Raw genomic sequence first — 17,057 nt, 5'->3', positions numbered from 1 at the left:
ATTGGTGCTGTGAGGACTTCATAAAATATGAACAAATTCCAAACTACGTGTTCATTTTCTAATATGCAGAACAGATTCAACTGTTGATATTCTAGCATCACCCACAGCCTGTACTCATTCTCAGGACCCCACAGTAACTGTAGCTGTGCATACATGGGAGGAGAAGGATAAATAATTCATTGGTTTTCAGCCTCAAGTTTTGTTGCAGCTGCAAAGTCCTGCTGCTGTCCTGCGCAGACCTCTGTGCTTCGGGTATGCAGCTCCTGAAGGTCCCTTCTCAGTAGTCCAGCACCTAGGCGCACAAAAGCTGATGGCTGCATCAGCAAAGCCGCAGGACGCAGCTCTGAACAGAGGGTTATTTTTGGTTACTGGTCATCCCTGCAAAGTGGCCTGAGTTTTGCAGGGACAGATTTACCAAGCTGGTGATTCACCTCTTGCTCAACAAGGCATGTCCCCCAGGTCACTGACAGAGAAGGCTGATGCTGAGCCATCGTCTTCCCTGGGCAACGAGAACAACCACCACCATCTGCCTGACGCCGATGGGGCTCACCTGGGGACTCCAGCAGACGCCAAAAGCAGGAGTCTCTGCACCACAAATTAAATAAAGCTATGGAGCTGTGGCTGAAACAGCTCGTATTCCCCAAGGAGCTGGGCTATGCACAGGAAGGGAACGTACGTTACATGTGCATGAATGGAGGCTGAGATAAAGAATAAGAGAGAAACTATTCTCAGCAATGGCTTTCTCAAGTAAGCAGCGTCTCATCCCTTTGCTGCCAATAGGACATGGTGCTTGTGCCCAGTGTGAACTTCCCAGAGATAGGAATTTGCAGCTCTCTCCCCTAAGCTTCAGACCTCCTGTGACCTTGCATCAGGCACAGAGGCATGCCTCAGCTCTGACCTGCAGCATCAACTCTGGCATGTCAGGTCTGCCCTGCTCTGCACGCAGTCAATCACAGCAAAAACCAGAGTTTGATAGTGACTATTTAGAGACTGTAAAGCTCTTTTCCAGTCATGGCTGAAGGCAAAACCTGTGAACATGTCTTTAAAGCTGATCAGGAGGATTTTGCTCTGCTACGTCACTAAGCAAACCTTTCAGCTACACCACAGTCACTTTACCCTTTGCAGTCACCTGGCACTGCTATACACTTAGGCTGAAGGACTCTGAATTCACCTTCCCCCTGAACAATTGCCTTGGCCTTCAAAGAATGGCACAAAAATATTAGGTCTCCCAGCCTTTAGTTAGGAACCCTCAAAGCAGTGGGTGTGAGTATTTTCATCTGGGTCAACCACCTCATGCACCCAGCTGTGAACACAGAGCCTGTTCATTACCATCTATTCTGTGTGATGGAATGAATTCAGGAAGATATTTCAGGTGTGGAAATGTGCTCATGTTTCAGCAATACAACAACATTAGCATCGACCACACACATGAAATATGAGGTAACCACACACTGTAGCTACTACCTAGTTTTTCTTTCTTTATGATTATGGTCTCCTTAAAATCACCAATTACTGACATGTTATGCACAGGAGCCACAGGACCCGTAGGTCGATGCTGCCCCACATGGAGGTATTCACGATCACTATATAACAGTAGAAGGTACGCAACTGGAAGCAACAGAACTGCTGGGCTGTCAGAGCAACAGCCCAGAAACAACAGCAGCCTCCTGATATTTTATAGATTTATCACTTTCATGGGTATTACTGTTACCAATTGACCATCATCACTAGCACATCATTAACGGCTCCCTATCACTGTCACTAGTGCACAAATAGGGGCACCTCATACTGCAAATTCACCCACTGTCATACCAGAGCTTGCTCATCCTAACTGGCAAGCAGATATGTGTCAGGCAGAGGTAGACAGTGTCACAGTTGATGCTGAGAAATGTTTTGCATACGATCTCCTTAGGCAAGGTACTGTCATTTTGCTGCAGTTCATCCTGCCGCTTCATCATCGCCTCGCAAGCTGCCCAACAGGGTTTTTTGCTTCTGCCATCACCACTGATTTTTAATATACTTCCTGGATTTCTAATGATGCTGTTTCAGGCACTGCCATGAGGATGACATTTAGCACACGAGGATGGATGCTAGCTATGGGGCTGGGATGCATTAGTCTTCCTCACATGTTCTTTTAGAGACCCTAACCATCAGAGAAACAGGTAATGCCAGTGACAAGGAAATGCTGTGTTCTCCATCTCCATGGGAACAAAACCTGGCACTTTTAACTGGTAGCATGGCCAGTCTTTTCTCAGAAGACAAGGACCACTGCATGGGCAGGGTTCTTATTCTCTGAAAATAAACAGATCTTTCTGCTGATATCTAGTCTTGGCAACTGGAATTTGCTGGAAGATGAGGAAGGAGATAATTCCTGACAAAAGTTTCATTCCAGCCTGTAGTACTAAAACCAGGTCTCCTAATGGCCTGGGGTTTTTGTGTTGGGTTTTTATCCCCTCTAAGGTACATGGAACAACACCTCCTTTAGTGCTTACAAAACAAATGCTGCCTTCCATAGTCTGGTAGGACTTAGGAACTTTTTAATTATAAGAAAAGAAAAATGAGGACAAGCGAAGTTGGGCTGTGCAGAGTGCTCTGCTGGTCTGATCTAGGACAATGTGCCCTACATAGAGCTCAAATATAACATCCTTTGGGAGGCTGTCTTGCTTCCATTCAGCTTTTGTGGGACCACTGCCACCCCCATGGTACTAATGACAGATTTCTGAAGCATAACTAGTATCATGGTCTTGCTATCAATGTTAGTGCTGTAAACAAAGGCATTAGTGGCAGGCGCGGAGAGGGAGAGAAAACTATGCACAGATGGAGAATTTATTCTAGTGATATTCTTGCAGTTTCTGCTTTCTTCCTGCTATCAGCCCTGAAATAGTTCATCCTCAGCCACAGTCAGCAACTCAGCAACTCTACCCCACGAGGGTGATGCTTTCCCTTGATAGATACAAGGTCTGCCTTTTTAGTTCTATTTGTCTATTTTCCTGCCAAGGAAGTGCCATTGGATTGAGCTGAAATAGTTGCTCTACCTTGATGGAAACCTTGTAGCTGGCAAATGAGAGGGATATTAAGGAAAATAGAAAATCTTTAGATGTGTCGTTAGCCACTCCAATGAAAGAGTGCCCGAACTTATTTCTCTCTTCTATGTCATACTGGCCAGGAAATTCCTGCAATCTTGTATCTGCAAACCCTACAACTGAAAAGGAATCACAACTTCTTTTTTTTTCCTTTGAAGAGCCTTATTAATTCTCCCCCTGTACATCCCTGCTTCTGTTTGCAGGAAAGCATTTTTCCCTTCTGCGTATTTCTTAGTGGAGAGAACAGTTTGTGTCCACCTCTACCCCACACTCCACATGACTAAACTGCAGAGAGGATGTTTTGATGAATCAAAAGGATACAACAGACGTGAGCCAACAACAAATACAACAGGCTTTACAATGAGAAGGGCTCCTCTAGTCTCTCCTGGTTGCCCTCATACACACACCCAGGCTCAGAGAGTGAAACCAGTGTCTGACACCGGGTCAAACCAAGAAATTCTCGGTGTATCGCATCCTGGCAGTGCCAGCCCCTTGTTCATAGCACCAAACCGTTCACTCCAAGGGAAGCAAACACTGCACCAGCCCCCAGCGCAACCACAGGGCTGTGTTACACTTTCTGTTTTCCTCTGGTTCCCTCCTGGTCTTATTTATTGCTGTTAACCTTGTCAGTTTTTAGTTTTCCTGTCTATATTGTGTAACATGAACAGCACAGCTAATGTGCTGTACTTTAGCAAGGTGCAGATACACCCTAGAATCTACTCTGTGATGTAATTCAGTCTCTAACACTTGTTTTCAGAGCAAATGATTTTGCTGATTTGTAAAACTGAGACTTTCTTACCTCTCTCTCATTATTAGGCATGCCCCTCACTGTGGATCTGGACTCCACTTGCACCAAGCTGCTGTTTTCTGCTAGGTCTTTCTTAAGTTACAAGGACAGATGGCTTAAACTGGGGCTGAGGAAGAGGTTCACACAAAACAGAGACTTCTGCACACTCTGTGGGTGGAAAGGCCTGTCTTTGTTGTACATGACAGCTATAGGAAACATGGAAATGAAACCTCAACATAATGAGCTGGGCAGAGGTTAGAAAAACAAGAGTAAATTAACTGCTGGGGGGCTTATACCACTTTGGAAGCAAGGAAAGAGAAAATGCAAGAGCTGCTGAATAATGGCAGCGCTACCTCACCCCTGTGTCTTAGCACACAACGAAGTGATTCAGGAATCCTTTGCCCTTGTGTTTGGAGTTTTATTGCATGGTCCCTAAAGGCTAGTTGCACGCCTTGAGCAAGATGTTCTGTATTTCAGACACAAAAATAAAGTCAGGAGTAAAGAAGCCAAACTAAGAGGAAGCACAGCAAATGCCAGTACTTACAGGTGTACGTCATTTCAAAGCTGTCACTGATGTTCACAATGTCAATCTGGGGAAGGAGTTTAGGAGGTTCTGTGAGCTGAGACAACGCAAACCTAAAAGCAGCATGTTCCTGGGACTGCTGATTAGGAAATAACCCCCCTGGAAAGACAGAACAAGAAGAAATGTCTTAAACACACCCATATCAGCAACCTCTTCACACCAAAACATCCCTGTGAGCAGCGGCAACAGCTCTCCCATACAGGGATTGCCTCTATACTTGAAATCCTCCAGCACACGAGACCCAAAGGCTTGTTCTTTCTGTGGACACGTTGGGAGCAGAAAACCTTTCCAGCAACATTATGCAATGTCTGATCACATTTAGGATCCCTGGGCCTGGCAGCCTGCATGGTTGGGATGAACTGCAGGGTCTGGCTCAACCTCTTCACCCCCATTACTTTAAAGGAATAGAAATGGAAACGCTGTCAATGTTACCTTTCTAAAGGAGGAACGAGTCTTTCTTCCTCCTCCCCTCACTTCTAACTAGGCTCAGTTTAAACCCTACTGACTAAAAGGAGGGATTTGCTCCAGAAGGATGCAAAGGTTTCCCCACACTATGGGACTCGGGGGTATGGGGCAGACTGGCAGAGCCTGGCCTGACAGGCACAGCGCTTGGTGGATGGGGACAGGCTGACAGTGCAACGTGGGACCCATGGCCATACCACTGCTGCTACTGCAAGTGTGCTGCATGGAAAAACCCTGCATTTAACAGGAGACAGTGGTCAAACTCGAAGAGGACAGGAAATCAAAAGCTTGACTGTCAAAGGGATCGATCTGAGCAGAACTACAGACAAGCCCGGAATCACAGGATGCATTATAGAATACGAACTGGGACCAGGCAGGAGGCAGGCTCAGACCCTTTGTTCCCCCCGTGGACCTGGAACAAGTTGCTGCGATAACCCGGCCCTAGGAAAAGTTTTCTGCTGCTCCCCCAGCAAGAACTTGGTTTGCGGCAGATCCCTTCAGAGCCCCCAGAAAGATGCTGTTAAATTCAGGCTGTCTTGTAATATATATGCATTTAAATGGAGCACTATTATTGGCATTTTACAAGTAGGGAAACAAAGCACTTAGCAACAAGGTAGAATTAACATAAACAGCAGAAAGCGTTAAAGCCCACCCTCCAGGGCCTGGGATAGAAACAAATGTGCAAGGACCTGCTACAAACTGCACTTTGCACGCCTTTAGTTCAGAGGGCATCTCCTTGTGTGGAAACGGCTATTTGTGCATGAATATACTCTCGCCTCCCCCATTCCTCCCCCTTCCCAGCCTAATCATGGATGTCAGAGGAGTAAAACGCACGTAGCCGAGTTAAGCTATTAAAAACCACATTTGTCGAAAGGGAAAAAAATCCGGGATGTTGCACAAATTTGGAGTAAAGGGGAGGCAGGAAGGGAGGGAGGCAAGGATGCAGCATCAACAGCAATAAAAGCACCGATTGTGCAGCTCGACTCGGGCAGGAGTTGCCTGAACTTGGTGGATTAGCAATTGATTGGAATTGTAAAAAGAAGGGAGGTGGGAAAGAAAACCGGCGTGCGAGGGAAGAGAATTCGGGGCTAGGTTGCAAACCATCATCAATAAAGATCAATGGGAGAGTAATAATAAACCTGAGGAGGGAGGGAGAAGAGCACTGAGAAGTTACAGCAAAGGAGAAAGGAATCAAACAGGCACTGCTGGTGCGCAGGGCAAGCAAGTAGCATGAAATAAGGAGACTTCAATGCAAAAATCTTCCTTCAATAGCTCTGCCCTTATTCTTTAGCAACAACAACAGAGAGAGCCTGTTTGTTACCTCTCGTCCCAGTTACCTACAGATGAGAGCATCCTCGCCAAAATGTATAATGCAACCGCTGATTTTGCAAATGCAGCAACGCACAATGGCAGCACAGGCATTTCTCAGAGCAAGAAACAGCTAATTTTCTCGGGCTTCCTCCATTTCAGAGACACTTTTCTCCGTCGGTGTTGGTGTGTATGCAGGCATTTATTCCTAATCTTCCCATCCCCCAAAGCCAAATTAATACATCTCTGCTCTTGCAAAGCTGTTACCAACGCACAAATCCAGCCCTGGTTGTTCACCCCTCGCGCTCTCACACACACATACACACAGAGACACAATTTTGCCTTTACAAGCAAAGGAACGGGTCAGTTTCCCTTCCCCCCCCCAACCGCCCTCTCTCCACTGGCCGGGGAACATCTCTCCCCCGCGCCCTGCACTCACCTATCTGGATATTGTTGGGGAAATTGGCCCCTAACACCGCCCCTAGGAAACTGGTGCAGAAGAAGGCAAAAATGTGCTGCATATTCCCTTTTGCATTGGCGAGAAAGAAGCCCAGTTCCAAGCATAGATTTGATTTTCCCCCCGCTCCGCTCTCTTTAGCCGCCTCCCCTCCGCGGCGCCTTCAGGGCTGCGCTTCTCCCCCGCCCGGAATCCAGCGCTGAGGCTGCTGCTCGACACCGCCTGGCAGCAGGATCAACTGAGCCCCGGAGGAAGAAGGAGAGCCCGCTCCTCATGCACAGCCCTCCCCCGCCACACACAACACACGCGCACGCACACGCCAGGCGCTTCCACCCAGCTCATTCCCCTACTCCCAGTGGGAGCTACAGCTGGGTACCGCATCCCCCCTCCCTCCCTCCTCACCCCGGCTATTCCCCCTGGGCTCTAAGGGCAATTCCCACCTACCCCTCAATTCCAGGCTTTCCCCCTCAACTTCTCTTGGCACGAGCTAGAAGGAACCTGCGTATCAGTAGGTGGCAAACTCTTCTAGAGAAAGGGCTTAAACTCCTCTGCCTCGGATACATCCTGGGTCCAGCAGTTGAACAGATCAGACTCTACAGCCTGGCTCATTAGGATAACAAAGAAGGTCATAGAATCATCATAAAATGGTTTAGGTTGGAAGGGACCTTAAAGATCGAGTTCCAGCACCCCTGCCACAGTCAGGGAAAACTTCCATCAGACCAGGTTGCTCAAAATCCTGCTCAACCTGGCTTTAAACACTTCCAGGAATGGGGCAGCCACAGCTTCTCTGGGCAACCTCTACCAGTGCCTCACCACCCTTATAGTAAATAATTGCTTCCAAATTGCTTTCTAAGTGTCTAATCTATATCTACTCTCTTTTACTTTGAAGCCATTTGCCCCCTGTCCTGTTGCTACATACCCTTGTAAAAAGGCATGTAGTATGCTGCAAACATGCTTTGGAAGGAAGGATTTCAGAGCAACAGACAAGATCCTGAAGGATGAAAAGGGGACCAGCACCTTTCTCATTAATTTTCCCTACCCACCAATAACTTATTAGGCTTTTCACCCCTGCGCTTGATGTGGAGGAATCTGTCTCACCAGCACCAGCAGATAGGACAGGCTTCTGAAATCAGGAGGCTGTTTTAGCCTGGATCATTACAGGAGCTGTTTTGTGGCAGTTCTAGAGGTTGAAGCTTATTTGATCGTAAGCACCTCTGCTCAAAAACAAAAGGAGGGAAAATCAATAAAAGTAACAAGAATAAAAACCATCTCCCAGGCACAACTTGGGATTTAGAAATGTTTGAGGAAGAACTGCTGTGATCACAGAGACACAGAGAAAACTCACTTGTTCCCCTCTGAAACAGATAAAGCTCCAAATAAAACCTGGGGCCTCTTGTGCCTGACCCTGGATACCCACGTCCAAGCACAGAGATTCTGCCCTTACTGTTTGCAGCCTTGATACACACAAGGGGTAAATAGCAGAGGAGAAACAGACAATAAAGGATGTTAGGGGCAGAGTTAGAAATAGGACTCATGCTCCATGTCCTGGTTTGGTGTAGGGTGCACCTTGCCCTGGACCCTACTCCCCACCTCCAAAAACATGTGGTTAAATTGGAAAAGCATCAGAGAGCTGTTCAAAGGTAGGGAAATCTGCTTGCATAAGAGCAGCTGGACAGACAAGAACTCTGCCGAGTGGGATAACTGAAATGGGATGTGACCAAAAGCTGCAGTAGCACAGAGAGAGATATTCTCTGTTAGCCACAGGGCCCAGGTGTGACATAACTTTATGATGTGGGATAATACTACTCTTTATATCCTTTTATGAACAGAATAGTCTTGAAAACAGAGGTAGTAGCATCTTTTTGCTGTTTTCCTCTGGAAGAGATTTAACTATAGATTTGCTTCCCCATACAGCCCTTCCTGCCAGCTGTGACAGAGGCCTTGGGTAGACCATATGCAGTCATGCACTATCACCACAGCCAAACATGACAATGGAAAATCATCTCTCATGTGGCCTTTATTTTATCTCTGTAAATAAGAGTTTGGGATCTTTAACAACTTCTTAGACACTTTTATGGATTTCACTGTGACTTCCAGGATCATAAAATGCTTAAACACATAAATGCCATAGTAAGTAAAAGGTCTCAGCACTGTACTCTAATACCTTGCATCAGAGAGGAGCTGAACTGATGCCTGCAGCTTCGTGGCCTCTTATGCCATGGTTTAAACCCAGCTGGCAACTAAGTACCATGCAGCCACTTGCTCACTCCCCTGCCATGGGATGGGGAGAATAAGAAAAATCTAAAACCTGTGGGCAGAGATAAGAACAGTTTAATAATTGAAATAGAGTAAAATATAATAAAAATAACAATAATAATAATAGGAGGGGAATAAACACCAAGAAACACAAGTGATGCACAACACATTGCTCACCACCTGCTGTCCGACACCCAGCTTGTCCCCAAGCAGTGATTGATGGCTCCCAGCCAACTTCCCTCACTTTATATACTGAACATGATTTTGTCTCTTCCTTATGATAAGCAATAAGACATCATTTTTCCCCCACTCACCCTTGTCCAAGGTAATGACTCCCACTGCCAGAGACTGTAGGTTCATTAGAGCAATTGTTTGAGCACTCAAGAGTCAGTTACAGGCAGCCAGTGGATGCTCCTACCCTGTCTCACTGCCTGGTCAACTGCCATCCCAAAGTCATATTCAAGCACAACAAATTTATATCTGCTGTTGATAGGTAGCACCTTCATCAGACTTCTATTTCTTTCCTTGTATAATTTAAGCAATGCTGATCTGAGGCTAAAATAACCTGCTGAGAGGTTTTATGGGCTTTTGCTTTCCATTCAGAATTTAATAGAAACAGCTGCATTTATAATCTGAAGAAAGGCACTGAAGGATAACCAGTGCGACAGAAAGATGCTAGCATGTTTTCAAACCTCCCAGACAGCCTATCTGATAACAATAATAGTAGCCATAACAATAAAATATTGTAAAAGCTCACAGAAAGCTTTCACAGTCACATTAATTAATAATGCTGCTTTTGTCTATAAACCTCTCAAAGTGCAGGTGGCTTAACAAGTAGAATCTCAGAACAGCGTAACAAGATAAGTAGTAATACGATCATTATTTTAAGAAGGTATTAATTTCCTTTTTCCCTTCAGATAACAGCATTTTATTCAGAGTTTATTAGGACAAGGATGTGCAGAATTAACTGTAGCTGCTCTGAAGATTCTTTAAATCATTATCAAAACAATATAGCTTCTGAAATTTTGGTTAGAAACCAGACAAAGCCTTGGGAAACAGATGAAACTCTTCAATGACACAAGAGTGGCCACAACAGATCAATCCACCAGTCTTCCAAAAGAGCTGCCCTATTGAGTTATCTAGATTCCTAAAAACAATGGAAGGAGCTTATCCCTCCCCTCAGTTTTCAGGAAACAAAGAAAATCATTCATTACTGCATGTAAGTATAAGGCACAGTGCCATCTTAATCAGGGGCAACTAAACTATCAGGGAGCGGAATTCTGAAGACCTGTATTTTGTCTCAAAAGGGTTTCAACACACAGGTAGAACAGGCAGGCAAATGACGGCTAACAGATAACATCCAACAAAGTCTTGGGGGATCAATCCATGCAACTGAATGTAATGAATTAGGTAAATGCAGGTCTAAAAAAATAAAAGTCAGTTTAATTTAAGTAGTACTATAAAGGGATTTTGAAAGAGTGTAGCTGGTTCATTTAAGATCTTTGCCAGACATGAAGAGTAAGAAAATGAATACATCAAAGCTACTGTTCCTGTTGTGCTCTGCCTGTAGCCGACCTCTCTGCGCTGGGCAAGAATCTCCATTCTCACCCATTTCTCCTTCAAGGTTTCGCACACCAGAGATTTTTGTCTCTGAGGAGGCTGTCTGCCACCTTCCTCTTTGCTCTGCTTTGCATGACATGAAGTTTTCCACAGAAGCAGAATGGTCTGCCTTCACTATCAGAGCTTTTGCTCCCAGGATAGGAAATAAGCGGTTGTTGCAGCAGATATATTTCTGTACCAGAAGCTTTGGAAAAACAAAGGACTCATTCACATGCAGAATCCTTCAGCCTTCTAAAATGAGGAAATCAACAGAACTCAGCATCAGTCCTACCTCCCAACAGAACTATTTTCCCCACTGCCCACTGTGCTTTACATGATGCTCCTGAATGCTTTTAAAGAGGTGTTTGGAAGTCTACTGTTTCTGAAATTCCTTTTATTTGCTAGCTAGACAACATCTATAGGAAGCTTTTTATAAAGGGTAAAATGTAATTATAGGGATCGATTTAAATAAGTGTCACAAAACACAGACTCTCATATGGGTTTTGCAGAGCTTTGGGATAAACGGAGTCACATGAGTTTCTCTCCCTGCCTTGTTCACCTCAGTTTGGTTATTTTGGATAATGCCCCTTTCAAGGAACAATCTCAGCACAGGTAATGAGGGTTCGGACTCCAGAAATACAAAATGAGGAAAATTTGGAAGTGATCAAAAAGGAGACAGGGCGAGACAGCTCCCTCCATTCACAGCACTGACGCACAGGGAAGCTTGTGTACAGATAGCCCTCAGCACACCTACACCCAGCAAACATATGCACAGACACATGTGCCACCCACACCAAAATGACACCGATAGACATGGGTAGGAAAGTGTGCATGTGCTCTGTGTGCACACACTCACAGGATAATCCAGGTGGGGTTGGGAGACACAGCTCAAGGGTGTTTGCTGGCACTCAAGGGAACTGCTGCAGAGGGGCAGGAGTGGCTCTGCAGCCATCTCCCACCATTACACTCCCACCATGTTTTCTAAAGCAAGTTTCAGCCTGCACAAGGATTTTGGAGTGAAGCCCTTTGCTCTTCACTCATCCTCACTCTGAAAATTCCTGTTGAAGTGTAAACAGGGGGACTTCAGGCTCTTTAGGGTCATTTCTCTGTATGCCAGGTGGTTTATTTTAGCATCACTCACTTGCTTCAGCCTTTTAAACCTGAAAGGTATTATTGACGCCGCTGAAAACCAGCTTTTACAAGCTGTAGTAACCAAATAATATTTTGGTAAAATGTCCTTTACAAAAATAGCCTCAACAATTTCTGGTATCAGGCAGAAAAAATCCCCCTTCCCATCAATAAGTCAGGCCTGAGCTCTGTCATGGTTTAAGCCCAGCCGGCAACCCAGAACCACGCAGCCACTCACTCACTCCCCTTCCCTTCCTCCCCCAACTCCTGGAGAGATGAGAAGGAGAATCAAAGGAATGTAACTCCCATGGGTTGAAATAAGAGCAGTCCAGTAACTAAGGTATAACACAAACCACTACTGCTGCCACCAATAATAATAATGATAAGGGAAATAACAAGGGAAGAGAATGCAACTGCTCACCACCTTCCAACCAATACTCAGTCCAACCCAAGCAGTGATCTAGCCCTTCTGTGTAACTGTCCCCAGTTTATATATTGGGCATGACGTGCTGTGATATGGAATACTCCTTTGGCTAGTTTGGGTCTGGTGTCCTGTCTCTGCTTCCTCATGGCTTCCCCTCCTCCCTGGTAGAGCATGAGACTCAGGAAGTCCCTGGTCAGAGTAAACATTACTGAGCAACAACTAAAAACATTGGTGTTATCAGCACTGTTCCCAGGCTGAGAGTCAAAAACACAGCACTGCACCAGCTACTAAGAAGGAGAAAAATGACTGCTACTGCTGAACCCAGGACACATTCCAGGGCAGTTGTTAGATTAAAAGCTTTGACATCCCAAAAGCAACTCAGAAAGTTAAAACAAATGGGAGCTTCATACTTTTCCAGTTTGCACTAAAATGTGAAGAGGTGGGACAGGGTAAACACCCAAGATGAGGATTATTCCAAAGCAGGTCCTGACTGATGCCAAACACCCATGGGCTCATGTTTTAAGGTCACCAGATACTGATCCTTAATTTACTGACTGCTGATGGGGAAACCCAATGCAAACTGAAACTGGGGAACACCATCTTTTACCACAAACTGTACAAGAACGTGCTTCTGATATCCAGTGATAGGACAAGGGGCAATGGGTGTAAACTGGAGCATAGGAGGTTCCACATTAACATCAGGAAGAACTTCTTTACTGTAAGAGTGACAGAGCACTGGAACAGGTTGCCCAGGGGGGTTGTGGAGTCTCCTACATTGGAGATACTCAAGGCCTGCCTGGACAAGTTCCTGTGTGATGTACTCTAGGTTACCCTGCTCTTGCAGGAGGGGTGGACCAGATGATCTTTTGAGGTCCCTTCCAACCTTTGGGATTCTGTGATTCTGTTTTCATCCTGATCAGCTTATTACCATATTTATAAGAAATGACTTCTTGCTCACTGTGGGATAATTAAGTAAGTAAATGGACTGGAAGATAAATCCATCAATCAGAGTGGCACTGAAAACACTGTGTACTCCTCAGCTGGAAATTCATGAGCAGCAGCTGGCAAACGGATGCTGTGCTTTGGCTTGGAGCATGGGGTGCCATCAGTCAGGTGAGGGCCATAGGCTCCCATGAGCTGGGCTTCACTGCCACCGAGCATGGCTGGATGGGGAGCCTTCAGACCAAAAGGGCAAAGGGCTTTCCTGGGCACTCAGTCCAAGTCAAATACAAGCAAAAAATTGTATGAGTTCAGATCTGCAGCTTTTTTTTCCAGAATCATTTGTCCCACCATCCAGCTCACCTGATGATGATGGGTTTTCTTCCATCAAATGGACTTGGCATGCTCAATTAGGGACAGTTCAGACAGACATTGATGCAAACAGCCCTGCACTGGGCTAATGGCTATGTGAGCATTCACGTAAGCCCTATGAATAGATCTGTGACAAATCCCAACTGACCCCTTTACTGACCCCCCTGAAAGAAGACTTTGCCATCTGCAGCCCCAAAAACTTTTTTTTCCTCACCCAGGGAAAGCTGTTAGTGTGCATTTTTCCTGGCAAATGGTTGATTTAGAACTACCTATAGGAACACCCTGTGCCCTAGTCTCAAGTTTACGTTCTTTGCTGAGTCATAAACATAAATCAGAGTTGTGGGTGGATCCCTGTTAGTTATTAAAGCACCTTATGTTTCTCAAAGTCTCTCCAGAGGAAGCAGGAATTACTGTTAATATACATTAAAGTTACAGTTGGTCTACTCTTATTTGAGAACATAATATCTGCCTGGATTATTGACACAGATTGTGCTGTCATGTTATTTTCTTGAAAATCAAAAACATTGTAAGTATTTTAAAAGTTGATTAAAATATACGGGAAGAGGGTTTTTTTACTGTGAAAAGCCAGACACAGAGGATGCAGCTGAAATCAGGAATTCTGGTTATCAATAGTTCAAATGTTCATATGTGCGACAAAGTTTCCTTTCAAAGTTCCTAAAACATTGTGAATGCTCCAGATGAAGCCAAATAATGATCGAGGTGATTATGCACTTTAATACTGATATATGAATCAACTCTCATTTTTAATCCCTGGCATCAAACCCAAGACACGCAGAAAACAAACGTGAAATGAGGAAGATAAAAGGATGCTGATTTAGGAGGAAAAAAAACCAACCCAGAAGCAGCAGCAGCAATTGCTGCAATTCAAAGAGCCTTGTAAAGATCCCATCATCACCATCTGGCTCAGTGTTTCCCAGGCTGCTTTGCTAACACATGAGACAAATAAACATGTGGGCTATGTTTTAGGGTGGCTGATCTTGGCCTTTCTGATAGTCAAAGGAATCAGAGCTTTCAACTGGAGTGAGTCAAGAAAAGAAGCATCAATTTCCAGTCCTTGCATCACATCCTACTGTAGCAGGCTGCCTGCTAGCAGCTGGGAAGGGGGAAGTCTGTGCACAAAAGACAAAACCTTAAGCATCACAAGAATTATCGGTTTCTGTCACTAGTTTCTACAATCAATACATATATTCATGTCAACCTTTATTCCTTAATTGTTACCCATGCTTTGTCTTGGAGAGAAATAGGAACTGTTGTGTTGGATCAAATCACACAGTCACAAAATTGCACCCTGCCTGTCTCAGCCTTGCTTATAGTGTGGAGTATCACACGTTAACAGTCTGTATTAAATGGGTTGGATTTCAGAAGGGTCTGGTAAGTGACTGGAGACAGACACCTGTGAAAAGTCTACAGGGAGAGATTTTCTTTATCTGCACATGTGGATGCTGCACAAATAACCTGAATTCCCTCAAAATACCATCAGAAGAAAGTCACTGTGATTCAAAATACTATTATGTAATTTTGTATGAAAAGTTATTTGAATACTTAATGGATGTGAAAGTGCTTTTGATTTCAGGCAAGAGAAATAATAGATTTGCAAAGTTTCTGAATAATTAGGAGATCTGACACCCATCCATTCTTGGAGAAAGCACAGAGAAGGAATAGAAAAGCTTCAGGATGGGACACAGGAAATCATTAGAGCTGGAGAAAGGAGAATGAAAAGACTGGCACCACTTAGCTGAAAGAGGAGATGAACAGGGAATGAGGAGCTCCAGGTAGTCAAAGCACTGCCTGGCCTCGAGGCACTCCATCAGGTGGGTCTTTGATTCTCTTCTATAGACCCAAACCCATTTTTTTAAGTTCTATGAAACAATTTTCTACAAATGTGTGCAAGGGGTCCATAGCAGTGGGATGTCTCAGCTTTTCTCTATCAGAGTATCTAAGCCCTCTATGGCTCCATAGTGTGGCCAGTCACTGTGATGTGCCACAAGACATCCCTGCCAGCTTTGAAGATGTGGTGTAACTGTGAGGAAGGAGACACATTCAGCAGCAGCTGCTTTTCCCTGTGCAATAGGCTGGTGCAAGGGAGCTGCATTTTACAGACAGTGAATGGCCAGGTCTTCAGCTGAGCTAATGCTGTTAGTCTACTCTATCTGGGCAAAGAGCTGTAAAGCTTAGTAGCTGGATGAGGATCTCTAGGTTATCTATAATTTCTCCTCTTTATTCTTTAGACTCCTCAGCAATGGCAGAGCGTTAAGGATATAATCTGAAACAAATGTCTTTTTAAAGAACCATCTTATTTTCCAGCGTAGGAAGGGAGATAAGAAAGATTATATAGGCTCTATTACACTGTGCATTTCTGGAGATGTCCCATATTTGAGGACTGTCTGTGCTCATCAAGATTTTTCCCCTTTTCTGTACATCACAAGCATAGATCAGAGCTGTATTACAAACAAAATGCTAGACTTCCTTTGCACTCCCAACAGCAGGCCAAGACAGAAAGAACAGCATGCAAACACCACGGTACCCAGCACACCACAAAGTTTGCAACTTGGTGTAACAGTGCCTGCAATTAGATTAAGAGGGAATCAGATGAGAGCAGATCATTAGAGAGCTCCATGCAGTCCTACAGAAAAAGCACAGAGCAGTGCAGCTTCAGTCACAGAATAAGAGCAAATGAGTTTTTTTTTTTCAAGAACATAAAGATGCAGTAATTGCTTTAGATATCACAGCACCATGCAATCTTGCCCACAGAAAGCTTCCATCATCCAGCTTCTAGTACTCAGTAGTCAGAAAAAGAGGATTTATCCCATCTGAGCCACTGACAGAGGAAGAAATTTGCCTAAACTCATGGAACCTGCAGGAGGGCTGGGACTGAAATCCACAGTGCAGTCCTTTGTGCTGCAGGAACTAAAGGAAAGTCCCCAGGCATGAAAGCTTCATGTACTTGTCACAGCCCTTGCCTCCCCTGCCCACGTCTCGTAGGAAAGCCCCCAAGAGCTATTGCCATCTGTAGCAGCATGATGGCAAGTGGTACACTGCCTAAAACAACACAGGGAACCACAGACAGTTGGAAGCGATTCAGGTGAACATGGTGCTGCTTTGTAAAATGAATAATATGCCACAGATTGATTTGTGAGACTCACTGCTAGCACAGCACTGGGTGTTTTTCTAGGCACTGTGTAACCAGCCCAGTGATGAAAAGGCAGGTTTCCATCTGCTTGCAGCTCACTCATATGCTACAACTACAGGACTTAGAGTAAAGAGAAACACAACGTGGAATGCAAAGACCTGGTGACCTAATTCATTAACTACAAGCTGCTTTCAGCTATTTGACTGTGCTTTGCTATGTACATCTTATGGGCTCTTTCCTATATACATCTCTCTTTTCCTCATTCCTGCCAAGAAAGAGAAGATATTTAGGCTTCCTATCTAGTGTAATGATATCATATTTATTTATAAATCTTTGAAATAAAAGGAAGGAGATTACGACTGTTATGCATTTCAATTCCTTGCACTACAGCCTCCTGAGTTTAGCTGACCCCTGCTTCCAAGTCCTCCGGATGGTGAGTCACAGGTGCTGGGAGACCTATCCCTCTCCGGCTGCATCCACAAAGCTGTCCTGCCTCCTCCAGCTTTTG

The 17,057-nt window shown here is 44.8% G+C and overlaps 1 protein-coding gene across 5 annotated transcripts in view; it reads right to left on the bottom strand.

Moving 5' to 3' along the window:
* Positions 1–6,905, bottom strand: part of GRIA1 (glutamate ionotropic receptor AMPA type subunit 1) — a 120,948-nt gene extending 114,043 nt beyond the window's left edge. For 4 of the 5 annotated variants that reach the window (XM_005147181.4, XM_005147180.4, XM_034066769.1 and 1 more), the window contains exons 1-2: positions 6,663–6,905; positions 4,415–4,552 (exon numbers count right to left, since the gene is read on the bottom strand). In XM_005147181.4, the coding sequence (XP_005147238.2) occupies positions 4,415–4,552; positions 6,663–6,744 (220 nt within the window). In that variant the 5' untranslated portion in view covers positions 6,745–6,905. The remainder of the gene's footprint in view (positions 1–4,414; positions 4,553–6,662) is intronic. The other variant, XM_005147182.3, reaches the window with a different exon arrangement.
* Between the last annotated feature and the right edge of the window lie 10,152 nt (positions 6,906–17,057).

Source organism: Melopsittacus undulatus, chromosome 10, assembly GCF_012275295.1.
Source record: "Melopsittacus undulatus isolate bMelUnd1 chromosome 10, bMelUnd1.mat.Z, whole genome shotgun sequence".
NCBI lineage: Eukaryota > Metazoa > Chordata > Aves > Psittaciformes > Psittaculidae > Melopsittacus > Melopsittacus undulatus.
The sequence above is the reverse complement of the archived record's forward strand: the minus strand, read 5'-3'. Positions and strand labels throughout refer to the sequence as shown.